Source organism: Anguilla anguilla, chromosome 3 (assembly GCF_013347855.1).
Source record: "Anguilla anguilla isolate fAngAng1 chromosome 3, fAngAng1.pri, whole genome shotgun sequence".
Lineage (NCBI taxonomy): Eukaryota > Metazoa > Chordata > Actinopteri > Anguilliformes > Anguillidae > Anguilla > Anguilla anguilla.
In genome coordinates, this window is record NC_049203.1 from 60,819,140 (window position 1) to 60,847,139 (window position 28,000).

Sequence of the window (28,000 nt, forward strand, 5' to 3'; positions counted from 1 at the left end):
TTGCAGGAGAAAGTCCTATTGCAAAAGCTCTATGCAAGCGGTCTGTAAACCTGGTCCTGGAGAGCTGCTGGATTTAGTTTTGAATCACTTAATTGATTCAATGAAGCAGTTGATTACATATTTCACCTCGCCTGATTTCTTGCCTTGAAATGGTTGCAGATTTGTGGTGGCATTGTGCAGACAATTACAGTGAAGTTACCAGGAAAAAAACAAGTAAAGAGTTTTGACGATATGATGTACTTTCATTAAGATTTAATCTTCATATTATCCACAATAGGACATCTCTAAGGGTACTAAATCACCAAATATCATATTATTAAATAAAATGTGTAATACAAAAACATTTTCATTTATTTTATAAGCACAGGAGTCATTTCAATGCAATATGACCACGTTTGTTATTGAAATGTGGTCATACTGTCTTCTGTCTTCATTAAAAAGATTGTCAAGGAGAAGAGCCATGCCAGAACTCTTACGGACAACGTATGGAATTCTATTCAGAGTAAACTCCTCAATGTGCCTTAATCCAGTTTGGGATTATTTATCCTATTCATATTTCTAGAACCCAGTTTTATCCATGAATTGTTTGCAGATGGGAGTACCACCAAACACATTGAGTTATATATTCAGGCCCAGTCCCAGAACAGCCAATTCCTTGTACATAGTGTTCAGAAACCTTTCTTCACTTTTCCAAAATGATCAGTTAATCCTACCAGATATAAAACGGCATTTGAGACTGCCTTTAGGAAGGGCTATCTTAAACCATATAATGCTTTTGCATACTTTAAAAACTGCTTGTTTGATGTGTGGAAGGTATGGCACTTAATTAATGAGCTCAAGAGATTAGTTGAATATCGAGAGACAGGCTTCCCCCTCTTTTCTCCCCTTTTACATGGTTTGTAATTTGTTTCTTGGGTCACCACTATGCCACCAGCACCTGCACACCAGGAGCCAATGACTGTGTCACAGCCTTAATGTCCTACAATACTACTGGACAGAGCTTGTGCTGATCAAAGGAGAGACACACTCCTCACTGACCACAACTGTCCCAGGCTCATCCTTTGTTTTTGACTCCTTTACTAGTAAACCGCATGGAACAACTTAAACCGGAGGTTGAACCACTGAGATGAGGCCATTGGTGTGCATGGGTCTTCGGCTAATACCATAGTGAACTTCAAACCTATCGGTATTGCCGTGGGAAATGACTGTTTGTTCCGTTTTTTACTCATATAGGAAGTGTGTAAAAAAGAATTGTGTGCAACTCTGTCTTCATACCATCTGTGTTGATAATCGAATAAAAAAGATGGAATAAATGTAATTCATTGTTAATGGTCAGGTGTTATCTTCAAAGAAATTAAACGTGCTGAGCGTTATTTGGCATATTCTAATATTTCAGAATTGTATCCCTTTACTTTATATCACTCAATATTCATTTTCAGCCCGAAATAATTCAGTAGTAATTTGTATACGCCCACTTAAAAAGAACAAATATTGAACTATTACATCATAGGAATTAAATTGATATATCAAAATAATTATAGTTCTTCCACAAAACTGCATCAGGCCCGTTGCTACACGCTCAGAGCGATCCAAATATCTTCGTTAGCCTAAATTTTATCAGCACTCTACAGCTAAATAAACAATTGAATATCTCTATTGTAAATACACCTGCTGCCCTGAAGTCTGGGTTTCCGCATACAAAATCATAACCAGTTTCAGGCGACCAAGAGAATTGAGAACTGATCCCGCTTAACCCAACCAATCAGGTTCTTTGGTGATTTCTTCTTTTTAAGGTTTCCTTCCGGGATACCATTGCTTTCTAACTTTCTTCTGATAAGAGACATTTGGATATGGTACAGAAGTTATGTGAAATGAGAGAAATGCCAAGCAGCAAAACCGAAACACGTCACACGAATGTGATGATATAAGGAAAAGCAGGAGGAAGCACTTTGAGACTCGCTTTGTCCTTCGATAAAAATGTGTATCAGCTATATCGTCTTAACCATTGGGTTAGTTTTGTTTATTTATAACTATGGATGGTTTATAATCCAATTAGGGTGGAATAAACTATGGGTTCTGACACCTACGCATGTTATTACAAAAATATTTAACGAAATAAGCACTCAAACGGATCTATCCCATGCGGAAACGCTATCTCAGGTACGTGGTCCAAAACCGATTTTTTTGTAATGTGCACATTAACCGCGTTTTAGAAATATTGAAACTTTACAGGATGAGCTAGCTAGTGGAACGATTTCCCATCTAACTTTAAAACAGTGCAGGCTACCAAGACTAATTGAAAGCTCCGTAACTTTGGCCATATATGAAGTGCAAGTCTTTAGCATAGGTAATTATATCGTATTAATACAACAATTCTAAGTTGGGTTGCTCACGTAATGCCACACATCACCGTATCAATGACATGGAGCGTTTCCTGTATTCCTCCGTGTGTTCCTTTTTTTCCTCAACAGGATGCCGGTAAAGACAAATATTCTTGCAGTGGTGATGAAATAGATGCTCCCAACAAAAAAAAGGGGTTGGCCCATGAAGTTGGCCTACAGTGCCCAAATGTGAAGAAGTCTCTTCAGCAGGGTAAATATGCAGTTTTGGTCAGCAACATTACATTACAGGCATTTAGCAGACACTCTTATCCAGAGCGACGTACAAGTGCATTAGTGCAAGGTGCAGAGGTGCAAAATAAACACACCAGAGTGAAATAAGGATCGTAGTGCCAGAAGTGACCACATAGATCAGGACTCCAACCCTGTAGGGTAACCTGTTCAGCAAACAAACAAACAATCCTGCCAAGTACAAACTAGCACTGAAATCACATTTTCCTAATCAGAATCAGACAAAAACAATCCTGCCAAATAAAAACTAACGTGATCGTATTAGCCTAACTAGGTACATTGAGCTAAACTATAGGCTAGGGAGGGGTGGGGAGAGGTGCAGCCTGAAGAGATGAGTCTTTAGTGTGCGTTTGAAGGTAGTCAGATTCTCTGCTGTTCTGACCGCCACGGGGAGGTCATTCCACCAGCGTGGGGCCAGGACAGACAGCAGACGCGAGCGGGAAGTACAGACACGAAGAGGGGGAGGTGCCAAGCGTCCATAGGTGGCAAAACGGAGACATGGCAACGGAAACATGACACGGATGTGTGTGCTATTCTGTGCTATTTCTCTAGAATAAAAGTGAATTCCCTAGGGCAGAATTTTCATTTTTTTGATACACAAGACTCTACAGGGTGCCATAGTGATGTGATGAATGTGTTTCATTCTGAGCATGCTAGCTGAATAGGACTATTCATCAGTGTAAGTGCTTTGAGCCTTACGTACTGGTTTTCAAGCAAAGGGAGGAATTAGGGGAAAAGTGGATGGTGACAAAGCCTTGAGAATTAATAATTGATGATAATGCATGCTTCTAAAATTAAACCACACTGCAGCAGACCACAAAAAAAAACGAAGAAAAAAGAAGACACACTACTTCCTCAAGGCTGTGGTTTAACTGTAGTTTCCTCTTTCAAGAAAATACTTCACATTGTAGAGTCCTTTTCTGGCTTTGAGTAGTTTGAGCTAAAATAGGTCAGGTGTGGTGTTTACCACTGAAAGTCTAAGGTGACTCTGTGTGTATTGGTGACAGTGCATGATATTTCCACAGTGTTTGAGTGTGCATACTCCCAGCTCATCCTGACCTGGTACAGTGTCCCAGAGCCCAGGGACAACCAGCCACTGTATAATGCCCTGGGGAGGGAGTTTAACATGATTGTTGACCGGGTCATTGGGAGAGCCAGTGACATCAACATCTCTGCTATTACTGTGGATTATGTCCGAATCCTCACCCAGCACCTACGCAATGTCAAGCAGCCAAACAGGTGAGACCGAGTATTGACTTCTTTCTGAGGGTGTTTACAGTTTGTGCATTTGGTTTCCTCTAACAGTCCTGCGATCAGTTTGGGTCCTGCTAGCTTTTGCTAGCATTAAGTTATAGATCAGTGAGTTTTCCCACCTGCATGAGATCATGCTACATATGAGCTTTTTCTGCCGTCCCTGCAAGTCTATGTCCAAAATCATGTTTTATGTTGACTCTCGCTAAGCACTTGTTGACATGTGCAAATGTTTCCAAGCAGCACTGTAGACCTACATGACATTGCGCTATGTGTGTTCTCCCACAACACTTCCTCTCCATCAACGACAACATTTTTTTTTTTTGTCAAAGTCAGAAGACAGATGTCACCACTGAACAAGTGGCAGTTTCTTAGTGGTTCAGAATGCACTGCTGCTTTTGTGGGGATTTTGTTGCAAAGTCTGCAGTCAGTGTGATGTAAAAGCATTTAAAATGTTTATGAAAGTTAAACATCCCTTATGTGTGAAGTGTTGATATTAATTAACACAAGCATTACATTTCCTTCAATTTCACGTCCCTTACTGTAGTGAACAGGGGTGGGTGTAGGAAGTCTGTGTGTGTATACATACTGTATGTGCATGTGCTAATGCAAGTGTTTCCGTGTGTGTGTGTGTGTGTGTGTCCTTGTTTGGGTGTGTTTGTGTGTTTGTGTCCTTGTTTGGGCGTGTTTGCATGCGTCTTGTGTGTACACACACGTGTGTCAGAGGCCAGCTGTTCAACTCCAGGGCGGATGAGTTTGCGGTCCTCAGGGTGTTTTCTGAGGCTCTGGTGCGCAACCTCTTCCCGGAGTCCCTCACGGCCCAGGACCTCACTTGCTCTGCCCTTAACGAGATCGTGACTTTGAATGGTAAGCATGGTCGCACGACCGCCGCTTCTCTGACAAGCCACTCCCCACAGAAAAACAACTCTGAGGATGGTTTGTTCTTCGTCATCTCTCTCTTTTTTAAAATATTTTGTTTTACATTTATTTAACCAGGAAAACTTACTGAGATGTAGAATTTAACCTTTCTAGTGTTGGAGCTGTTGGTGAATTGGCTGTCTGACCCGGACAGCCTGAATCAACTACTTGTGAGTAGCCTGGACATCATGATACTGAAAGGGGGTGAGGATGAGCTGCAGGGGCCGAAGAGAGAGGATACACCCTCCTCACTGGACAGTGAGGGCAAAGGAGTGTGAGTGACATGCTAAACCCTCCCACCATCTACCTGCCTCACCTAAATACAGCACTGTCACACTGAAATCTCCGGACCTGGGGTTCCTTCACCCTGGTGCTTGAGGTACACAAGGTTTTCATTAAGATTTGATTGGTCAAGCGAAGCTGTTTAATAGGTAGTATCTATGTATCCATCCATCCATCCACCCATGGAGGGAAATTTGGTTGTCAGCAGTAAACAGCAAATGCAAAAAGTACATTACATAAGGTACACAGAGGCTGTATTACGGTTATCTTGCCTCAGCTGGTTTCTTGGATACAACCTGGTTTTGGACTGATTGTTGATTTTCAGGTGAAAACAAAAACCAGTTGAGCCAATGGCTCTCCAGGACCACGGTTGGGGACCCCTGTTCTAGGCCTTCACTTACTGACTGGAAAGAAGCAGTGGTTTTGATACATGAATGACAGCTCCATCACTTGCTTTTGTCTACCTGTAGTAGATGCTTTTCGTGTTTGTATTTATATTAGCCCCTTTTCTTATTTTATTATCTTTGCAGCATAGCAGAGGGTACTGGAGATCTCCTGACCAATGATGTCAAGCCCAAAAAGAAAGGTGTGCAAAAGCTGTTCTGGAACTGAAAGCATTGCTCAGAACACATTTTGTGTAAAGTGGGAGGCCAATGTCAGCAGAATTCAGTATTTGTTTGCCTGTATAATGTATTGATTTAAATTTTTTAAAGGAGTACCATGGTGATTTTCACACTTTCACGGTTTTATGTACTATTTGTACAAGAGGCATTGAAGAAACACAATGAGTAAAGTATTAAATATGTCCGTTCTGTAATTTTGGAGAAATATGCGTTTTAAATTTATCGTCCTATTTTCAACCGGTTGAGAAAGTTGTCAACTTGGTGCGTCACGAATACAGTAACCACTCCCCTTTCCACGCCCCGTAAACCCATGGGTAACTCGAGACCCATAGTTTGTGCCGCTGGCTTACAGGCAAGACAATGCATATATTTGACTAACGTTAGGTTCACTTAAATTAGAGTGCCTTTTAAGGACTATTAGATTATTTCTGACTATATTCATTTAGCTAGCTAGCTAACGTTAGCTAGCTAGGTAGTTTGCTTTCATAAGGCAATGTTATCGATAACGTTAGCTAGCTAGTTTGCTTTTATGAGGACGTTATAGTTGTGCTTTTATCTTAACTTGGCTAGCTAGATAGCAAAAATTATAACTGGATATAAGTCAACGTCCTTACCTTAGCTATCTATCGATACTTGATATACTACTAAACTAGCTAGCTTGTGATAATTCAGTCTCCCAAAAAGAGTGCGTATCATGGGGGTAACTATGGTAACGGGGCATGGTCTGTCAATCATAGCTAACTGACAGTTCTTATTACCACGCCCAGACGGTTCGGGTGAACTTTTATAGTGGGAAATTTAGGCTTAGAAAAATACGTTTTAAAGTACATTGAAATGACTGAATAATAAAAAAATTATGCACATTTGTTGTTGCCTAAAGACAACTGAGAAGTGTCAAGTCCAACCACCACGTTACTCCTTTAAGGTGCCAAGTTGAAAGAAAAGTTCTCCAGATTTATTGACAAAATGAAAAGGAAAGAGACCAAAAAAAAGCGAAAGGCGGTAAAGAAAGAGGAACGTGCGACTAGGAGGCCTGAGGATGAGTTGCTTCTGAGGAGCTTCGCGGCCTGCTCTGCTTTGTATCTCCAAGAATCTGACAGTGTAAGTGAATCTTATTCTATTAATTTTTTTTCCACCTTTATCTTTATTACAGTGGCTAGATAAGTAAAGCTGTTTGATTTTTGATGCTTCGTTCTTGAACCAGGTAGCAGTGTAGCATTATGGCTGAGGAACTGGGCTTGTAACTCCAAGCAAGCCTCGTAGCGAGGTCCTTAGCCTGAATTGCTTCAGTAAATATCCATAAGTGGACTGTATGTACAAAAAATATAAGCTGTGTAAGTCACTCTGGATAAGAGTTTCTGTTAAGTGCCTAAAATGTAAATGTAAACCATTGAATCAATTAATGTGAACAACAAAATAAAATCATGATATAGTCACACAAAATAAACATGGTCATGTGACAGCAGTCAACCTTTCTTCATAATCTAATTTCACAGTGCTTCCCTTCAGCTACACAATTGCACCTTCAATACACCATGTTCTAATAAACATTTCAGCTTCAACATTATAATCTTGCTTTAGGTGTACACAACCTTATGATGTACAGAGACAACCCTCCTCCATTCGATTTGGGTAAAATTAGCTAATTTATAATTAATTTAACCTCAATCCAGCTATGGAGACGGACCTTGTTTGTTGGCATCTTTTTCTACCTGCTTTCTATGTGGTGTTCAGGATGACAGTGACCTGGAGAGCTGCCCTCCTGCTATCCAGGAGGAAATGATGGAGTTCAAGCTGTCATATGAAATGTGGCGCCTCAGTAGCTGGGTAGTGTCTGTAAAGCAGGTGAGCCTATTACAGGCCCTCTTATTGGTCCTCACGCAGGATATGTTGATGTCTCCCTTATTGCCACTGGTCAGTGCGGTACAATTGCATTTGTGTCTGTCTAATAATGATAATGAATAGATAATACTTAATACGCAATGAAAACAAGATGTGTGCAGACAAACGGAACAATAGATGAGAAGAAGTGATGAGCAGTTCATAAACAGGAAGTGTTACAACTGATCATTCAAAGGGTGGCCTGAAGGAGTGAGGTGGAGATGGTGTCAGTGGAGGGTGAAGAAAGGACAGGAGTGGGAAAAGCATAACAGTGTCATTAGGCAATGTGTATATTCTCAGTCCAATTCCTCAGTCGTCCTGTACAGTTTTTTTTTTTGTGATCAAAATTTTTATATTGATTTTTCAAGAGACACGTATAACTAACCTATATGGACATGCCCTGTACAGTTTGAACAGGACAGTGATAATAGAAGAATGGGATGAGATCATGTGGTTCAGTTTTTTGTGTGAACCTGGCTTGTAGGTGCAGGAGGAAGATGGGGAATTAAACTTCACCATTCGTCTGGAGGAAGCCAGTAACCCTGAAAAGCTGCACTGGGATGTGCGTAAATCCCAGAAGGACATCCGTCTGTTCCACAGCAGTCTGCAGGTAAGGGACCGATGTACAAGAGAGAGAGGCACAGGTACTATAGAGGTCTGAGTGTAGTGTCTGAGACATCTCCTGTTCAGTCTGTTTCCAGACTTTTTGAATTTGTTTTTGTTCTGTTTTGTCTTCGGTTGATCTGTGCTGCCTAAGGGGCATTAAAATATACAAACATTTATACATTTTTAGACTATGACTATAATTCAGTATCACTCCTGTGGTGTTGAACACAGCATGGTTATTAACTAATCCTTGAGGCTTAGAAACTGCATATGGGTAGTGGAAGAAATAACATAGGCTAGCGACAAATTACTTCCCCCACATAGAGACACCATAAAGTCATGCTGAGCTTTCTAACCAAACCTTAAGTACAGTTTTAGCACTAAAAAGGTACCACCACATTACTGTGTGGATCGAAGTGTGGTGCTTGAAATCTTGCAGGGTTATGCTCATGTAATGTAAAAATGTTTAACTAGAACTGAATGTTGCAATGAAATTCATGTTTTTACGTTTATTATATTGTCTCTATTCTATATGTTCTTGTTCTGTTTTTAATGTTAATTTATCTAATGGTATGCTGTATTAATTGTACACTGCTGCTGACAAATCAGTTTCCATGTTGGGGATTAATAAAAATACTATCTTATCTTAAATTAGCTACTGATCAGGGTGATCCAGTTAAAGAGGCAAAAATCAGGTTTACACAAATCACAATAATGTGTCTATGTCAGATGGTCAAACATTAAAGGGAACTTGAATGTGCTTGTTAAATGGTAAAGCTCACCCCATTTTTATGGACTCTTGCTGCTGTGTGTCTTTCCCAGGACTGTCCTAACTTGCCCTCTATAGCAGAGCTGTTGGAAAGCACAGAGTACACCATGAACGATGAGTTTAAAGAACAAGCCAGAGTCACACTGGAGACCTTCTTACAGGTACAGATTTCTATCATCCCCAAACACCATGACGTGTACCATCAATATATGTGTGTATCCACTGGAAAAATTAATTGAATTCACCCGCACCGAAAAGAAGAATCACAGTGAATCTTAAGGTAAATGTCTCTTGTCTGTTTGAGTGTTTTAGTTCATCCCTCTCTCTCCCTCAGGAGCTGGTTAAAGACAGCCAGCTGGGCCACAGCCCAGAAGTGTTTCAGTTTCTGTGCCCTCTAGAGCAGCTGTTAACTGAGGAGGAGGCTAACGGTGGAGTGTGGAGCCTGCTGAGCAACCTAGCGTACCTCCTGACCCCAGAAATAGAGGAGGAGGAGGTGAGTAGGTTTGGGGCGTGCGCAAGATTTTGGCTTCAACCTAACATCAGCAGCCAGTATGACCCCCCAAGAAACCAAGTGGAGCTCTCTGGTGGGGCCAGAGTTGGTCACTTGGGCTTTACAGTACATAAGTATTACAAATAGTACTTTTGATGAAGCTGTTTGCAGTTTGCAAGACATCAGCCAGCCTTTTCTCCCTCAGTTGAGGAGTGGCCCTCAGGTTGATGCTGAAGATTTAACTATTCTTCTACAATTTTACCAATCAGTGAAGAAATAGTAAAACATGACCACTGGACTGTAATAAAAAGGCCTGCTATTATAGAATGTGAGCACGCAATAGCAAGTATAAAGACAAAGGTCGGTTTTTTTAAATATGAGTTATACGCAGTGCCCTTTCACATATGGTATTCAGATTCTGTCCTATGGCTTAACAATGTGTCACTAAGGTGTGACACAAAGTGTGAAACATTCTTTTGTTCCATGTTCACTAAATACTTTGTCTTCCCGTTCACGCACTTTCTGGTGTGTGGCCCTCGGTGTGAGGCTGGCAGCTGAAGGTACAGACTCATGGGTTTGTGACTGCCTTTTCATTCAACCTTTTAAAAAGAATCCAACTGAATATTTTAAAGATATTAGCAATTATAATTTTTCTGACACAGACCATTTTGAAAGAAACATCATCTGGAAAATGTGTAGATAAATTAGAAAGTGCCAGTGTTTTCAATCTGTGTCCTTTTGACAGATTTATCACAGGATCAGATTTAACTTGACACTTTTCATGGAGACCGTAGAGTATAGTACTCTCTTCCAAGAATGCAGTTCCGGAAGAATTTGTTTTGCAAATACACCGTGCTGGATGACGGCTAACAATGCCTCAGAATTCCACCTGTTGCTGTATGACAAAGGCAAGCTTGATCATGTCAAACCGGCTGTGAACAGGTGCAGCCAGAAAATATGCAAAAAAAATGATGAATGAACAGGTGCAACTCTTGCTCTCAGTAAATATTTTGTGATCTTATTTAATCCATTTCTATAAAAACCATTGACGTTTCAGCCATAGTGTCAGGCTTTCATCAGAATTCTGATGAAGGCCTGAGACTATGGCCGAAACATCAATGTTTTTTTAATAGAAATGGATTGAATAAATTTAAATATGTTTCCTGTGAGTGTTGTGCCTGTTCATGATCACGTCCCGATAGTGGCAATGCTGCCCTCTGTTGGTGTTTCAAAGATTGGCAGGGCCTGCACATTACAGTGATCTTTGTTCTATACGTCTTATTGAGGTGTAACCATGGTGAGGTTGTGGTTTTCTTTTTCCATTTCTTATAGCCAATCATCTAGGTGTTTGTAACCAAAGAATGTAGTTGACCTACCAGAGTAGATGTCCAGTAAACCTCTTTGCCAACAATGTAAAACTAGCTTACCAGCTTGCTAACAACCAATGGTGCCAGTTTATTGAGGCCTGAAATGGAAAAACCTTATCATGCGAACAAACTTTAAGGGAAAAATGTGTCTTGACAATCTCTGACACTGTGTAACATTAATATTAATATTGGCCACAAAGAGGTCAATTAAGTTATCATTGACTCAGTGCTCTCTTGCCGGTAGGTAAATGACTTGTCTAGAAGGTCTGAATTGCCTGTTTTCATCATCATATATCGTTTTGTTCTTATTATAAAGTTCATGAAGATTGGCAGTTATTGTTTTTAATTGTAATATTCCTCATTGATCATCAATGGCAGTGAAAAACAATCTTGTGTACATGGCTCTTGCATTACTGTTGTCTGTTGTCTCACCTTAGTGCTGCTGTGTTGGTTGTCTTTTATACACACAGGGAGCATTGTTGCTCCAGTCACATAATTGAGTGCAGACACAACACAGCAGCACCATCTACAGTGGCTGCGGAGGTTTATGTGAACAAAGGGCTGGAATCTCTACACTGCATTATCTCACAGAGATTCTGATTTTCTTGCAGTCTAAACAATAAAGTACAGGGTAAACTGAATATCTGGAAAATGTGCGGCCTAATAATTCATCCAAAGAGATAATTTACAGAGAGATCTGATCTCTGGCACTGTATGTTGCTCACTTTCTATTGCCCGGTCTCCATATTAGGGAGCATAGTATCAGATTTTTGTTATAACATGTTGAAGGAACACTTTAAATGATAACCAGTTTTGATGTTGAACTCATAATAGCATAACAAAGGCCACAAACACCATACCAGCACAAATCCTTGTCCCTTGCTCTGAATGAATTTGGTCAAGTGCATAGCGTCACTAGCATCAATAATGGAAGTGGGACGCAACAAGAAGTTGAGCTGACACGAGCAGATGCCTTGTGTGTTATTTTCAGGATGTCTGCGCACTAGGTCCAGCCAAGTCCGATGACCCTGGCACAGAGGGGGCGGGGCCTGAAGGCCTGGTTGAGACAGAGGATGAGGAAGCAGACTTGAAGGGAAGCTGTGACGCCCTTTGCAGATTACTTCCCGTGGTCTCTGGAGACAGCAGCAAAAGCCTGGAGAAGGCACCTGATTTCCTGGCAGCAAGTCAGCCAATCACAGACCTGTCAGAGGATGTTGCTTTGACGAGCAGAATGCAGAATGACTCCACTGATGACCGCTGCTCCCGCTTAAAGAGAGGGGCAGGCAAAAGGGAAAAGGCATTCATAGAATTATCTGCTGGACCCCAGAACAGGCGAGAGAAGGGCCAATTGATTGTAGGTAGGGTAGATGAGCACAGAGCTCCGGAGCCAAACAAGAGAGGAGTTAACCAGTCTGGCAAGGAGCAGCAGGAAGCCACCAAAGCCATTATTGATTTGTTGAAAGAAATAACAGGTTTGTACCAACTTTTCTTATCTTCAGGGTGCCAGATTCTGATTACTAAATGAGGAGGAGTTAATGAATAGTAATCGCTCACCACAGTATTTAAATCTGTCTCTTGTACTGATAGGATATATAATTTTTGTCTTCGTCAGGTAATTCCATGATGTGGAACATCTTTGATGTTATCTTGAAGCCTGTCATGCCATTATTGAAAAAGTAAGAGCTGTAAAAAAGACAACCCTTCCTATATTCTGTACATATGTCTGTAGTTTTGCAGCTGTCATGCAGCTCATGTGGTCTTCCTTAAACATTTGTCTTTTGTTACCCTAGGAAGGTGAACAGCTTTTTGAATCAGATGAACCCCACTGAGCCTCAAATGGCCTCCTACATTGATTTGCTGAGGGAGAAGCAGTGGCCTGGCGGCGTGCCAGTGGTCTCAGAGCCTGCCCGAACCAAGGAGCAGAAGAGTCAAACCAAAGAGAGAGCCCATCAGCTCATCAACACCAAATGTATGTGTAGCACCAGATTCTGGGCCAGTTCAAACTGGTTCCAGGTCCACTCCCAATGTCAATTCAGTCAATTCAAAACCTACATTTTGGGAATTTTTTTTCCAATTCAACAGAATTTCAATTAATTTCCCCAACTGATGGAATTTGAAACATGCACAACACAGCGACCTTCATGTGCACCCCATGCATCGCACTTTCCCAAAGAGAACAACAGTGCTGGGGCACTCAAAATCTATGTTATGGGGCAGCATTGTAGTATAATGGCTAAGCAGTTGGTCTTGCAACATTAAAGGTCACAGGTTCGATTCCCTGGTAGGACACTGCCGTTATACCCTTGAGCATGGTACTTAACCTGCATTGCTCCTGTATATATCCAGCTGTATAATTTGATACAATATAAGTCGCTCTGGATAAGAGCGTCTGCTAAATGCCTGTAATGTAATGCATTGTAATGTTTTCTAAGATATTGAAAGACATTATAGACATGACTATAAAGCCAAGCCCCTTTGTATACAGAAACAGAACACACAGAAGCACTGTAGGTGTTTAGGTGTTAACTTGAAATAATGAATGGCAATTATATCTGTCCTTGTCTACTGTTCAAAAATGAAGGGATAATCTCTAATTAATTTAGAAAACCACTCCCTCTGTTCTGTTCCATTTGGACAGTTTGGGCAGGTGTAGTAGGCTTACTGTATGTTAGGTCTACATGAAATGAAAAATGCTATCCCTGAATGGGAAGTTGATAGATAATGGGAAGTTGTAGATAATTCTTAGCATACTGTGCCTAATGGTCACCAATAACCATATGCTGACAGACGTACATCAATGGTCTCTCTTCAGGTTCAAGTTTCTTCTTAAAGAAGAATGATGTTCAGGCAGTTTTTAAGGCCTTCCAGGACACTGAAGAGAACAAGAAGCTGGTTTATGTGAGTATCACCAGAAAAAAAACTTTTGCTGACAGCTATATATTCATTCAAAACTAGTTTTTATCTCTGTTAAATGAACAAACATTAAGTGTCAAAATATTGAAAGTATAGATTTGGATGTAGACATGGATCAATATGTTTGACTTTTATGTTGTTGTTATTTTTCACTTTCTTTTAGATGTTGCTGTCATTTTTGTTGAGGGAGCTAATGCCTGGAGAATCAGCTCTGAATGTTAAAGCCATTGCATTTTTGAACAGTCCTGTCTTGAGTCAATCTGACAAGAAATAATATGATGTCAGAGCGATTTTTGGCGGAATAACTTTTGGACTTACATTTAAAAACAGCTGGGACAATTGCAATATATATGCCTTTTTTGCGGGGGGGGGGGGGGGTGAAATGAGCAAATGATGATCTTTGTACATACATTTTCTTCAGGTGTGTAAACAGTAACTATAACGGTCTTAAACTGAATGAGTTTTTGTCATTTGTAGAAGTTCACAGTCATACCTCTGATGCATAAAAACCACTGCAAATTGTGTTCTGGGTTTTTTAATGTGAAGGTTATTGGATGATAATGCAGTGATTTTCTCATGGAGCAGTAAAAAGGGAAACCTTTGACATATAGTGTTACCTTCATGCAACAAACAAGTATCTCAGGCGCTGAAATAAATATGCGGTATACTTTTTAAAAATATAGTTGGAACTAACCAGAGAATTCTGGAGTTATTAACTAATTATATGAATTTTGATGTATTGTATTTTTTTCCATATGAAGACAACACTTGATATGCAAAAGACAATCACGTCCTATTGACTGGATAAATGAAAGCAGAAGGTGACTAAACCTCTGTGGCATAGCTGTGGACACACTTGATTTTTTACTAAATTATGCATAAACTTTGTACAAATGTCTTTCCACACTTTAGTGTTGTTTTGCTGCCTTTTGTAATTGATGTTTTGTGTTTTCATTATTTAATAAGACATTTAACATAATTTTCTAAATTTCTATATTCTAAAAATGTTCTAATTGTTGCTAACAATTGTTTTGCTTTTTGCTCAGTTATCATGCTTTGGTTTGGAATTATTTAATTGCTTAACATTAACTATCTTGCTTCACTAAAAAAAAAAAAACATTGGCACCATTTAGCCTCACATAAGAATCGTGCAATAAGCAAAAACTCCTGGTGAGTTTGTTTAACGTGTGACGCAATGATTGCAAAAGCAACAGCAGAATGAGCATCTTTACGTAAGAAACAAGAAGAGTGTTCGTGTAAAACGGTGATCAAAATCAAATGCTGGATATGGCTATTGTGGAGCACAAAACGGTTTTATATTGACTGTACGAAGGAGTAAACGCTGTACAATTTTTCGGATTAATAAAATTTTACCGAATCAAACAAATTGCTCGATTCACGTCATCCGCGTCTCCCCTGCATTAAACATGGTACGATCCTAAGTGTTCTGATATCCTGGCTTAGGAAATCGGCAGTCTTGACAGAAATACGAAGCTACGGTTGGGTGCTTGGTTCGCCGAAGATACTAAGAAGTGGTATTGTCTATAAGTCAGGAAGTGAGAACTTTGTTTCAGTTTAGATTTTTAATTACAACAAGATGTCAACACCAGCTAGACGGCGTTTGATGAGAGATTTTAAAAGGTAAGCGGTGGAAAAGAACCAAGTCTCTACTCGGGCATTTTGTACATGTAGAACTAACATGGCGACTTTTTAAATATTGTTGCTAACGCGTTAGCTAGCTAACGTTAGCTATGCTTGACAGAACGCTATGTGCTAACGCCGGGAATGCGAAGGCCGCTACTACAAAGGCTGTGTTTAAAAAGTAGTCTGACTTAGATGTTGGCAAATGGCAAAAAGTTGGCAAAAAAGTATCTAAATTCCAGGAACGTATTACGTTATTTTACTAGGCTTCAAGAAGACCCTCCAGCTGGAGTTAGTGGAGCCCCATCTGAAAACAATATTATGGTCTGGAATGCAGTAATATTTGGGTAAGTAGTAGCTTGCTATCAATTGCTAGCAACACATACCAAGCTAAAGAAAGCAAGTTGTTTTTTCCCCTCATTGTGTTGGGAGCTAGTTAGCTAGCTAGCTAGCTAGTTGGCATATGTTGGCGTGCAGCTATCTATTAAGCAATCTCAATGTGACAAATAATATGGTGTAACGCTAGACTAGCTACTAACATTAGCTTGTAGCTGACATAAACTAGTCAGACAGATGTCCTACACCATTAGTGAATTTTGTTTTTCAGACTGAATTACTTAGAAGGAACAAACGCTAATACGACGTACTTAATTGTATGACGACTTCATTTTGGCCATCATTATAAACTCTACGTCAAACATGTTTTTCTTACGAAGGCATTAGACTACTATTCTCTCAAGTTGGTAATGTAAAGTTCTTATAACAGTAATTTGACTAGGAATGTAATTGGAATTCTTATTTTTCAAATAGCGGCTACAAATGAAACGTTTTAACCTTAATTTTAAATGGAATTTACCATCAGGATGCATTTATGCTTAATGTATATGCTTAAACTTCAGGGTGAATTTACAGTAGCATATTCGAATTGACACTGGAACTATTAACGTTAATGGAACCAAGTAATATGAAGGAAGTGTCTAGCTAGCTACAGTTAAATGTAGATCTTACTCATGAGTATTAACTTTTTTTCTTACATTTGCAGCCCAGAGGGAACGCCATTTGAAGATGGTAAGTTTAAAAATACGGGGTGTAGTTTTATACAAAATCAAGTAAAGACCACACAACTTGCCATGGCCATCTGTGGTTGTAGTTTTGTGATTTTGATTCATACATTGTATGTATAGCAAAAAGTTACACAAATAGTTCACTGATCCTCTGCTAGACAGGTTAACCACTGGTGTTCTTCTGTACTGCGAGATGATGGAAAAACACTGGAGGTTTCCGTGAGAACAAGCCTAGCTGCTCTGGAAGAAACTGAGAGTATTGTCAGTTATTGTGTCCAGGTGGAGCTCTGCATTGTAAAAAAAAAAAAAAAAAAAAGATCCACTATGCTACCAAGTGACCTTTAATCTGCTGCATGGTTGTGTTCAGATTAAGCGGGTTGCCAGCATGAGTGGGTCGTCTGGGGCATGGTTTAGAATTGGGTCACTGCTGGGTTTTAAGGCCAAAAGCAATAGGCCATTTCCTATCTCCTTATCTAACAGTTATCTAACAATCTTAAGAGTTCCTGTCCTGTTATTCCTAAATTACTGGCAATCATTTATGACCACTTTTCAGAACGGTTAGGAAGTCTGGAATTGATTACTGTAAAAAATAAATGCATCCACACATTGTATTAATTGTCTTTAAGTTTTGATGTATGGATGGATGTATTTATCTAAGGATTTGGTCGGTGATGGGAGAAGTCAGTGTGTTGCTGCTGTTTTTTCAGTTTTGCACGTCTGTGCATTTAAACATTTTCTCCAGCCCACACCATTCATGCCATGCCGTGGGTGTTAACACTGGGAACTAGAACAAAGAACATAAAAATACTGAGCTGCCCTGGGACTTGTATGCCTAGTGCTGTGGGTGTGTTCTCTGTACAGCAGCTACGCTGCGGAATGTTCTGAGTCTCGGTACACATTGAGGATGTATTGTATGCGCGGAAGTGCAACCTGTGCCTTGGAGTGCTCTGAGCTGATAGGGCCCCCCCTGGTGAGGTGATTAGTATTAGTTTACTGAAGACCGGTGTGGGTTTGTATTTGGCTTGGGAACAGAGCTGGTGGACTGCCCTGAATTTGAATTTTGTGGCAGCTGGCTGGGATGATGTTATACACACACAGGCACACACGCAGCAGGCACCAAGGCAATCGCATTGGAAATTGTGGGGGGGGGAGATGGAAACTGTATGCTTGGCAAGGACTGAAAAATGCACTCACCTTGAGCCCTTTTGGTATGGCTGCCATGTCTCCTGAACAAAGTTCATATGCTTCTGTGACCACGGGGCAGTGTCCCACGGGGCAGTGGATGCGTAATTGGTGTAATATTGAACCATAGAGGGAGGATTTTAGTTGCTGAGTCTGCTGAACAGAAATGCTGTTTGGTTAGGAGTCTTTGATCTGTTGGCTCAAGCTGGGTCACCTGCAAAACCCTGGCCCAAGCGTGGCAGACGAGTTGGTGGATTACAGTTAAAATTGGCTGACTGACACATGTCAGAAGTTGTAGAGAACCTCACAAACTGTCAGGGGAATGGTGCATCAGTGGGATGAACCCACAATAATTATTTGGCCAGAAATATGTAAAATAAAGAAATATTATAAATTAGATTCTGAAGTTGACACCAAGGTGTGAACGTGCTGTTCCATGCAACCGAGCATTTGCCAAAAATAGTTATAGGAGTGTGGTCTGCATCGTGCCTGAGGCATTATCATTGTGCAGAAATAAGCAAGACACTGTTCTGATATTACTGATAAAAATGAAATCTTAGGATTGCAGTGCGATTGCCAGACCCTGGCCTTTATTTTCAGATCTTTGGGCAGGGAGGGTTATGTAAATTCAGCCATGTAGTTCAAATGCACATGGATCTGCACACCAAGGTATTGTCATCAAGGAATCATGCATTTACAATGAGCTCTGTTTGGCGAATTAATATCCCATGTAAAAAGACTTGCATAGGGACCATTCAGTTTCAATTCGGTCTGTGAAAACTTACCTTCCTGGTGAGGCTTATAGCCTGTACTGTGAACCTGACCAGGCTGTTACACTGATGTGAATAAACAACCCAGATTACAGGGGCATGCTGTGGTAAGCCAATAGTCAGCTACTACTTGGGATGAATTGTCATATTGGGTAGGTGGTGAGGAGAGACTCGAACCTAGAGTGTCTGCACAGTCAGCAGCCTTGTGGAACCCATGCTTACTCCTGTGATCACGACCTCTGGACAGGTCTGAATATCCTGGGACCTGTGCTGTTTGAATAATCAAAAGCTCCCATTATATTTGAGAATGTCTTATGCTGATGAAGTGTGTAGGACCACCATCAGCTGTGGTGTTTCTTGGTGTCACCCTCTTATGAAGTTGGCTGCAATCCAATGTTGGTCTATCTCTAGAACATCTGGAAATAGAAGTTGGTTTGCATGCTTGGTTACCTGCTGCATGGTGTTATTTGTGTACAGAACCTACCTCCGTAGCAAACTGATGGCACTAACAGTGGCCCAGATTTCAAGTGCCTACCCGGAAGGCCTGACATTGTTTTTTATAGCGACTACAAATTCGTTATTGTGCTGCATGACTTTTTTTCTTCTGTTTTTATGTATTTCTTACCCTTTCCTTGTTTTGTTTTTGTTTTCCAAGGAACCTTCAAGCTCACAATAGAATTCACAGAAGAATATCCAAATAAACCTCCTACAGTTCGTTTTGTTTCCAAAATGTTTCATCCAAATGGTAAGGACCTCTTGTAATCTTAATTTCTGTTTTTTTCCCCTCATTTAAATTCTTCATGGAAATGTAGGTATAAATATTGTGCAGTGTGTATAGATTGACTCCCTCCCTTACGCATATGTATTCACAAGATGATGTAATACAGAAAATCTCTTCAAATTATTTTGGTGGTAAATGGTAATTGCATCCCCCTCTCTTAATATCAGTCTATGCAGATGGTAGTATATGTTTGGATATTCTTCAGAACCGCTGGAGTCCAACCTATGATGTTTCTTCAATCTTAACTTCTATACAGGTAGTGTATCTTTTAACATCTTTGATTTAAACATTACATTTGCTTTATTTATAATGGAATTGTTTGCTTAGCACCATATTCAGATTATTCTAGAGCTTACAATCTTTCATATAGTCCATTTGCACAGTTGGATATTTGCAGATTTAACACCTTGTTCAAGGGTGTAGTGGCAGTGCCCAACCTGGGATTTGAACTTGCAATACCTCTGAAGTACCAGCTCAGTTCCCTGTCCTCTACTGCAGCCTAATTTGCACACCAGTTTTAACGAGGCAGTCTGTATCAAACAGCGGGTGCATCGCTGAACCTAGGAACCAGTTATGCCTGTACGTGCTATTTTTAACTTACATTTTAAAATAGATATTTCCTGTCTTCTAGAAAAGTCGCTAAAATTTTTGGAAGGTTACTAAAACAAGCACCGAGTACATATCAGATACTAAATTCAAAGGACTCTTGATGTTCTCATGTTAAAAGTGGTTCATAATGCTCCACTGGGACCCCATGGTGATAGGGTGTCAGAGTATGTTTTCATGCTTGCTATTTATAATTTAACATTTTTTGATTAATTAATTTTTTTTTAATGTCTTTCATCGTGTTAGTCTTTGCTGGACGAGCCGAACCCAAACAGCCCGGCTAACAGCCAAGCGGCCCAGCTGTACCAGGAGAACAAGAGGGAATACGAGAAGAGGGTATCTGCCATTGTGGAACAGAGCTGGCGTGATTGTTGACCTCGAGCCAGTTCTAAAAGTACGAACTGTATCCAGTCAAGAGACAACACAGAGAAGAAAAGTGATATCTCTCAAGAAGACAACAAAAAGTGAAAATACACATCATGTTTTGAATTGTCATCATCCTCCTACTCGTATAAAGACATTTGTTCTGTGATCCTTGCAAGGTAGAGTGCTGTTGTGATGTTGTGGCCTCCTCACCCCTCCTATCCTTTTCACTGAATTTTCCTCCTGGAAAGATTGCACATTTATCTAAGTAAATGTACCTGGTTGTGCCCAGTTTTTTTTTACAATGGGTGTCTCTCACATGACCTTAAAATTAGATTAATTTTTTTTCTCTCCAGGCAGGAGTTTGACATATCATTAGTCTATTTTTAATTTGAACAGTTTGAAGTAGCTGCTTCAAGAGGGCTGACTGGATTCTGGATTTTATTTTATTTTTTTGGCGAGACTGCTCAGCCCCTATGTGGCCGTTGCCAGACTACTGATTTCCTGTCATTGTGAATCAAATCATATTTGCATTTGTGTTTTTATTGTGGTTCACAAGACACAACTGCTTCATTTCTTATCTGTTTTTTTGAAGTTCTCAACATACATTCAACTGATCACTGTTTCTAAGGAAGGAAGTGCAGTACCATGAACCAGTTTGCTTTATTTATGGTTATATGAATCCATTTAAATACTGCATCATGTCCTTTATTTGAAGGAAAGATTCTGGTTAACACAAGCCCATTGATGTGGCGGTTTTTACAAATCTTTGGAAGGGTGCTTTGTGAATCAGCCTTCTCCCCCTGATATCTGGTCGTGAAACTCGGGTTCAGAAGAATGTATGAAAATAAATAGAAATTGAATAGAATTGAAGGTTGTGTTTGCAGTTAACATTTTTGCATCACATGCTCCATCTTTGTTACAGCCAAGGTGCATGGTTACCTAGCTTGCTCATTTTCTTCAGTTCCATCTGTGCTGTTCCACACCCGCGTCACCCCCATTCGAAGAGCTGGAAAGTCTGTCCCAACTGCCTGAGTGTGATGCTCATGTGCTTGTTCTGGGGCAGAAGTATTGTCTGCTAAATCTTTTGGGTAGTCCTTTTTCTAATGCACATTGAGTTCCAGAGTGACAGTATAACTTTGCACTAGTAACCGGTGTTAAAAAACTACATTTTCTCACTTCTTGTAAATAAATTTTAAAAGTTCGAAATCTTGCTGTCTTTGACAATGGGGGGGGGGGGAGTTGGAGATTATTGTTATTATTTTTAATTATTATTTATCGTGTATTCCTGTTAAGTGTTTAAGTGGTTGCAAACAGTTCTGTGTGTTATTTTCTTTCATAAAGGCTCTCTTATCCGGAGATCTCCAGACATCTTCAGTGCAGTGCCAAAATGGCAGCACAGTCATGATCAGGTGGTGCTAAAGTTGCTCAGTGTGTGTCTACAGAAAACTGAAAGCACAAGGATTCCTAGAAATTACGGGGGAAAAAAGCTAAACCAATTAAGTGATTGAGCTCCAGCATGTCCTATAGCATGAGATATGAGTAAGCCTTGGAAATCACAGACAACAGATTTTTTTTCTATTCTCTTGAGTGAATATGAGTTATGCATGAACCTTCTGCGATGAGTCGAACTGAGGTAGGTGTTTATATCTTACAGATTAATAAACAATTTTGGAGGCTGGTATGGTACAGCAGCCATTCGTTTAATGTTTAACTTGCTGCATCCCCAGTACAACTTCTTAGGAAAAGCACTAGTTTCACTAACATGATAAGCTGTGAATTCAAACCTCATGCTGGTTTCATGATGCATGATTTACTGTATTTTCTGGTGCAACAGTTTTTAATCTTTGTGTATCGTCTCTTCATTTGAGTATTGGGATTTTAAAAAATATTTATGGATGTATCATACTAGAGCACATTTGAATGTAATCTAGTAAATAAAGCATTCCAATGGATTGCTGTTGCCAACAACTGCAGGCAACTTTTCGGGAAAAATGGCAACAGCAGGACTACCAGTTGTCTGATTGGCTGAAACTTCGCCTGCTCGATTTTACCGCATGTGACCTGTCCTCTAGCCCCAGACTGTTGTAGCATTTACTGATAGTAAACAAATGATCTATTTCACATACGGTTCGTGAATTTACACCCCTTAATTCTGTTAATGTAACGCGTTCCGACAAGTATTCACCCCGCAACAAAATCAAATTATGTTGCTCATAGCGGACAAGTCACGCGACTGTATCGAACCAATGAGTTGTAAGAACCAGCGCCTGCGCATCAGCAGCGGAACTCGGCTTATGGCAAGTTTGAGGAGTCAGAGCGCGAAATTACGGACAAGAAGCAGGTCGACGGTTGAAAATTGGCAGTAAAGACGCTGTGTACACCAGGTCTGGAGGGATACGCCATAGGTAATACCGCATATTAAAGTAGGAGACGTCCTTCGTTGACTGTTCGCAGGTGGCTTTAACTTAGCTTTTGGGTTAGCCAGCTAAGCCCAGCTGCAATAACGTTAGTTCTAACTAATCAGTTATCTTAGCTTGGCTAGCTAGCTAACGTTACAGTTCAGGTGGGTCTTTTCACTAGTTAAAGTTGGCGAAGCATCAATGAGTGCAAAGATCAGGACGAAGTAGTTAGCGGTAGCTAGCTTAGCTATTTGGTTTAATGGTCGTTTGTGTCGCACAATGACTTCATGGGAACTGATTGGGAACGTCTGAAAACTTCGGATATGTGTGACTGACTGGACACTTTCCACTTGGTGTATTCCTCACACATACAGGATATAGTGTTACTTACATGTAATTATTATAACTTCACTCCTGTGTGTGGGATCGGATCTCAGAAATGTTGGACGGGGGTCGGTTTGTGGAGGCTGTGGCAAGACTGGGCTACCCGGGCGCCGCTGCGCTAAAGGGCGAGGATTTTGACTGGCTGTTCGACACGCCTGAGCACCAGCAGTTCCTGCGCTTCTTCTGCAGCAGCGTGAACAAGAGCAATGTGCTCTCCCCGGAGGAGGTGCGCTCCTTCCGGGCTCTACGGGACTCCGGGAAACCCCTCCTGGACGAGGCCGAGCTCGGGGAGGCGCTCAAGGCCTGCCAGGCAACCTCGACACAGGCCGCCTCGTCCTGCTCTCAGCTGGAGGAGGTGGACGTGGAGCAGTTGGAGGAGGAGCTCCAGGCCCTGCGCGCGGAGAAGAAGCTGAAGACGCAGAGGCTGAAGAGGCTTCAGGTCCTGGCCATCGGCCGCTCCGACACCGCCCTCCGGCTGGCGTCCCGGCAGGAGGACACTGCCCACAGGCTGAGGGACGACCTCTCCGCCCTGGGGGCCGAGAACGCCGAGACCAACGGTGCGCTGCAGGCGCTGACGGACGAGGTGAAGCGGCTGGCCTCCTTCCTCCGCGTGGAGTGCCCTCTGCAGGAGAGCGATGGGGCCGCGCCCACCCCGGCCCCGCCCCTAGCACAGGGCCCTCCCGTCTTCCTCTCCCAGCTCTCCCTGGAGCCCTACCTGCACCAGGAGGAGCTCAACACCAAGACCCTGGCCCTCTACACGCAGAAGCAGTTCTTCACAGGCATCGCGGGCATGCTCGAGACCTCCAGCCGGGAGAACTTCCAGCTGCTGGACCTCAGCAGCTGCGCGGAGCAGGACGAGGCGGCGGCGGTGGAGGCCCGGCGGTCCGAGATGGCCCGGCTGCAGTGGGCCCACATTGTGACCCAGCATCAGCTGCTCCTGGCCCAGGCTGAGGAGCACGGGACCAGGGCCGGCATGCAGTGGATCACCCAGACCCTGCGTGGGAAGGCCAAGGTGAGGATCCAGCTGCTGCTGTCTGTGTCTGTACGTCACTCATCCTCCATCCCCCACCCCCCAAACTCCCACCTATCACGGTGTCATGCCTCGTTTCTTTCCCTGGTACGAGCTAGGCAGTGGACACATCCAGAATAGACAACAAAGTGAATGATAAGGAGCAATTTGCCATGCCATTACTGTGGAATGCAGTGTTTTTCTGTGTAATTGGATTTTCCTGTTCTCTCTCGTTTCATTTTCTGGTACAGCAGTGTATAGGTTAAATAAACTTGGCAATAATGCCTCTAATCCCCCCTTTCTCTCCCGTTAGCCGTGTGGGTCGGCACAGGCTCTTCAGGCCCGGGAGGTGGGCTTTCAGCAGGAGCTGCAGGCGGTTGGGGGCGAGCTGGAGGCCCTGCTGCGCGAGGCCGTCCCAGCAGCCCTCAGGGGGAGCGCGCGGCTGCTCAACGTGCCGGTGGTGCGCGGCGACTTCGAGCTGCAGCTGGCGCGGCAGGAGTACTACACGTCCCGGCAGGATCGCGTGTGCGCCTGCCTGCTGCGGCAGAAGGCCTCCTTCGAGCTGCTGCGCCTGGCCCAGGAGCTGGAGCTGCGGCAGGGGAGAACGCTGCTGGGCCTGCTGGAGGAGCTGAGCGGGAGGCTGGAGAGCGCCAGCGCCTCCCTCAGGCAGCGCCTGCACGTCTTCTCCCAGCCCGAGCTCGGCCTCGCCCACGCCAGCCAGCCCTGCACCGTCATCGGCACCAAGGACACGGCCTTCAGCAGGTAGCGAGCGACCACGCCCTACTGTAGACTCCGCCCACCTTTACCTGCTCACCTCTGCATGGTCAGTGCCTTCACTTAGCAGATTCACTCATATAAGTGCCAGAGGATCTTTCAAAAGGGCTGCAGCTCTGGTTTTAAGAGTAAAAAAGTGTGACAACACTGAGAAGGCAAAAACAATTAGCCAAACGGTTAGTAGTACAACCAAAAGTAAATGCTGCTACACAGCTAACCTGTATTTACACGACTATACCTGCAACATTACTATCCCAGAAGGCACGTAGAGGATGGCTAAAGAGGGTCATGGTGTAGCTATGGTGTATGTCTGCAGAGGTGAGAATTTTAGATACAGTATTAATTCACAGGTGGGTAACTGTAAAAGTGCCTTTCAGAAACAAATCATGACTTTAAAAAAGAAAAATGCGATTGATTCTTGGTTCTCTATGTATGATACCAACGCTGAGTCCTTACAGCCCTTTGCAGGCAGGGTAAGGGGCTGGGTTGACTGTGTTATTTGCTCCTCCAGGCTGTATAAAGCCCTGGAGCGGGACAGTGAGGCCGCAGGGGCGCGGGACGAGCCCTTCAGGACGTTTGAGGGGCTGGAGCGGGCGGCGCAGGCCCTGCAGGAGGAGCTGCGGTCCGTCCGGGAGGCTCTGGGCGGGGCGATCCGGGAACAGGCCTTCGAGGCGGCCAGTCTGGAGGCCGACTGCGACTTGCTCCGCGGGGCGGCGTACTCTGGGCTGCAGCAGCTGGTGCTGACGCCTCAGGTATGTGCCACGCCCAATCGGGAGCTCTGCCCAAACTCACAGGTACGTCACCGTCTCCTCTCCCTCGTCCCGCTCTGTACGTCTCTGCGTCTCTGACCCAAGGTACTGTGAACAGTTTCATACCAGCCACCTTCACTCATGGGTAAAGTGGTTGCACTGTTCTGGGTTTATTTATGTCAGAGCGACAGCACTCACCTGCACACTTAGTGGTGTTAAAAAGTGCTTTGTTTTAAAATGGGTCTGTTTGTTTTCATTTAGGGTGAACCAAGTTAATTCTCTAGTCTTGTTTCCCATTTTTTCAGATGTTTGATCTGGCCAAACGGTCATTTAGTGTGCATTCACGTGTCCTTAATATAATTTTCAGTGTCTATTAGGACTATTCTGCTCCTTTTAGCTATACATAGTAATCTCCCATGTGGCGCTTGTAAGGTATCCACGCTGCTAGCTGTCCCCTATTCCAGATTAACACTGACCCTTTTCCCAGTTCAGGCATGCTGGGTTCTTGAAATATGAGATGGTGTTGACTGCACTATGAGTTGGTGTTGACTGCATCTTGGGTGCCTGGGGTCTGCCAGCACATTGGTTTCTTTCCAGGTTGGATGCAAGGAAGATGCTTTATATTGTATAATGCACTTTTTTCCCCCCCATCGTTCTCAAAATTTCTCATTCTCTGTGGAGCCATCTGTCTTTAACTGTTTCATTTCAAACAGGTATCTCCGCATTTGTTCGGGTAATATGTGTCATGTCCTTGTGTTTGCTGTTTTTTGCACGTGTGGAGCCTGACTTGTAAGAAGCTGTCGGGTTGCAATGAGGATTTTAATATACAAATATGAGAATGTGTAATAGTGGTCACCAGAGAAGGGGCTTTGAAAGCCTATTGCACCACTAGTGTTGCTTGCCAATGCATACACTAGTATGCGTGTGCTTTTCTCCAGTGTGCTCAAAATAAAATTGCATTTGTATAAAAAAAATGCATGGAAATGAGGGAACTATCCAGTAAATTTGCCTGAATGAAGATGCCTTAGACTGGTCTCTCTCTTTCTTACTATCCCTTTGTCTGTCTGTCTGTCTGTAGGAGCTGAGAGGGCATTTGCAGGACCTGGAGGCCGAGCTCAGCAGCCTGAATAATCTGATGAAAGACATCGTGGGGGAGATCCGGGGCAAGAGGGCCCAGCTGGAGCGGAGCCGCACCCTGAAGAAGGAGCGCGATCTCTACATCTACTTCCACCTGGACGACAGGCTGCTGAAGAGGGTGGTGCAGGACCTGGAGAGCAGCGTCTGTGGGAAGGGGGAGCGCTCGTAGAGGCCTTGCGATGGGGGGGGGGGGGGAAGGCAGGCAGGCAGGCTCGTATACATATTTTTGGAGGGGGTCCCTTTTATCACTGTTCAGAGGGGACCATAGGGGAGGCGGGGGAGTCCATTTTGACTGTTGGACATCAGCTCTTCTGCAGGAGTGACACAGACTGCTTCCTTTCACACACACACCACACACCTCGCCTCCACTGGGCTGCCAGACATCGGCTGAGGCTAGGTGTGCATGTTTGTTTCTTGTTAAATCCAAACCTATGTGACTGCTTGAAGACCTTCAGCTGGATAGCTGATAGTCAGGTGGATGAGGGATTGTGCAACACCCAAATATTTCAAGCAGTTTTAATGAAAATCCAACTGGTCTGACTGGAGTGCAGTGTATGCCGCTACAGAGTTTAACTTGTGCGCATCTAGACGTATTTTTGCCCGCAAAGCTCATCTACAACTCGATGGATCGAGTTGACTGATTGACTGACGGTTGATATGTAAAGCAAAGGGGAGAGTTTCTGTGGCTCTTATCGCATATTTCCTGAGGATATTCAGTGGAGATCTGTTGTTCAGATACTAGTCTTGAGATTGGATATCGCACTTATTTCCCCTCACTGATGGCAGTTGTCATGCTGTTCTTTCTTTGTACAATATTCGTCTTCGTGTTCTTAGCCTATTGATGCATGTTTGAATTTCTGACCAATAACCGGCTTCAAAGGATACTTCGCCCTTAAGTAGCTCATGAAATTAATTTGGTCCTGTACTAATGTATGTAACAACACCAAGTGCTCTTTGATTCGCATTACAATTACAGCCTTTGTATATGGGCATTTTTTGTCACATCCCCCCAAGTACCATGGCTTCTGCACATCAGTTAAATTTCATGCTAGAAAACGATTTGCCTCCTGATGTATTCCTGATGCCAATGTATTTTAGTCTACCATATCAACCATCCGTCAAACGTGAATGACTGACATACACACAGAGCTAAGATGGGTCATTGGCAACCTGCCTATGGCCATAAGGACATCCGTGGAAAGGACTAACCAAAATGTTTACTTCTCCTGTTTACATGTTTGCCTGACTACTCCCACAGTAAAAGGAACAAGTCTGGTGTTTGCCCTTTGCCAACCTATCTTGGACAATGAGCAGACATGCCCTAGCTCTGCATCTGCCCTTCAAATGCGAGTGAATATGGAGGCCAGTTTTACACTCACCTACAGTTCAAGTCCCACTGACCCCAGAA

General features: G+C 42.6%; 3 protein-coding genes across 5 annotated transcripts; all 3 read left to right on the forward strand.

The window, feature by feature from the left end:
• The first annotated feature begins 1,727 nt into the window (after window positions 1-1,727).
• Window positions 1,728-15,113, forward strand: si:rp71-46j2.7. 2 transcript variants are annotated; one of them, XM_035410981.1, is made up of 16 exons: window positions 1,728-2,160; window positions 2,472-2,592; window positions 3,656-3,869; window positions 4,606-4,748; window positions 4,914-5,073; window positions 5,612-5,667; window positions 6,630-6,805; window positions 7,439-7,549; window positions 8,070-8,195; window positions 9,014-9,121; window positions 9,295-9,450; window positions 11,809-12,289; window positions 12,430-12,493; window positions 12,608-12,786; window positions 13,630-13,715; window positions 13,894-14,884. In XM_035410981.1, exons 1-16 carry the CDS (start codon window positions 1,978-1,980, stop codon window positions 14,002-14,004), a joined length of 2,475 nt encoding a protein of 824 aa, XP_035266872.1. In that variant the 5' UTR covers window positions 1,728-1,977; the 3' UTR covers window positions 14,005-14,884. The 2 variants fall into 2 exon arrangements, with proteins under 2 accessions (XP_035266872.1, XP_035266871.1); XM_035410980.1 differs by having other exon boundaries at window positions 1,729-2,160; window positions 9,295-9,453; window positions 13,894-15,113.
• Window positions 15,114-15,180: 67 nt separating this feature from the next.
• ube2a (ubiquitin-conjugating enzyme E2A (RAD6 homolog)) lies at window positions 15,181-21,346 on the forward strand. Its single transcript, XM_035410986.1, has 6 exons — window positions 15,181-15,371; window positions 15,638-15,718; window positions 16,414-16,439; window positions 19,043-19,132; window positions 19,336-19,424; window positions 20,021-21,346. The coding sequence occupies exons 1-6, from the start codon at window positions 15,328-15,330 to the stop codon at window positions 20,147-20,149; spliced, it is 459 nt and encodes a 152-aa protein (XP_035266877.1). The 5' UTR covers window positions 15,181-15,327; the 3' UTR covers window positions 20,150-21,346.
• Window positions 21,347-22,289: 943 nt separating this feature from the next.
• On the forward strand, window positions 22,290-27,983 carry haus3 (HAUS augmin-like complex, subunit 3). Of its 2 annotated transcripts, none has more exons than XM_035410984.1 (4): window positions 22,290-23,935; window positions 24,246-24,694; window positions 25,218-25,500; window positions 26,534-27,983. In XM_035410984.1, exons 1-4 carry the CDS (start codon window positions 22,979-22,981, stop codon window positions 26,759-26,761), a joined length of 1,917 nt encoding a protein of 638 aa, XP_035266875.1. In that variant the 5' UTR covers window positions 22,290-22,978; the 3' UTR covers window positions 26,762-27,983. The 2 variants fall into 2 exon arrangements, with proteins under 2 accessions (XP_035266875.1, XP_035266876.1); XM_035410985.1 differs by having other exon boundaries at window positions 22,338-23,935; window positions 25,218-25,458.
• Window positions 27,984-28,000: the final 17 nt, after the last annotated feature.

What these genes read in the sequence shown, in the direction of transcription:
- ube2a (XM_035410986.1), top strand. Translation starts at nt 15,328, where the DNA reads ATGTCAACACCAGCTAGACGGCGTTTGATGAGAGATTTTAAAAG. An exon ending in TTGATGAGAGATTTTAAAAG is followed by an intron (nt 15,372 to 15,637) that starts GTAAGCGGTGGA and finishes TTATTTTACTAG; the next exon opens with GCTTCAAGAAGACCCTCCAG. An exon ending in GGGAACGCCATTTGAAGATG is followed by an intron (nt 16,440 to 19,042) that starts GTAAGTTTAAAA and finishes TTGTTTTCCAAG; the next exon opens with GAACCTTCAAGCTCACAATA.
- si:rp71-46j2.7 (XM_035410980.1), top strand. Translation starts at nt 1,978, where the DNA reads ATGTGTATCAGCTATATCGTCTTAACCATTGGGTTAGTTTTGTTTATT. An exon ending in GGGTAGTGTCTGTAAAGCAG is followed by an intron (nt 7,550 to 8,069) that starts GTGAGCCTATTA and finishes CCTGGCTTGTAG; the next exon opens with GTGCAGGAGGAAGATGGGGA. An exon ending in TTTGTTGAAAGAAATAACAG is followed by an intron (nt 12,290 to 12,429) that starts GTTTGTACCAAC and finishes TGTCTTCGTCAG; the next exon opens with GTAATTCCATGATGTGGAAC.
- haus3 (XM_035410984.1), top strand. Translation starts at nt 22,979, where the DNA reads ATGTTGGACGGGGGTCGGTTTGTGGAGGCTGTGGCAAGACTGGGCTAC. An exon ending in AAGGACACGGCCTTCAGCAG is followed by an intron (nt 24,695 to 25,217) that starts GTAGCGAGCGAC and finishes TTGCTCCTCCAG; the next exon opens with GCTGTATAAAGCCCTGGAGC. An exon ending in AGCTCTGCCCAAACTCACAG is followed by an intron (nt 25,501 to 26,533) that starts GTACGTCACCGT and finishes GTCTGTCTGTAG; the next exon opens with GAGCTGAGAGGGCATTTGCA.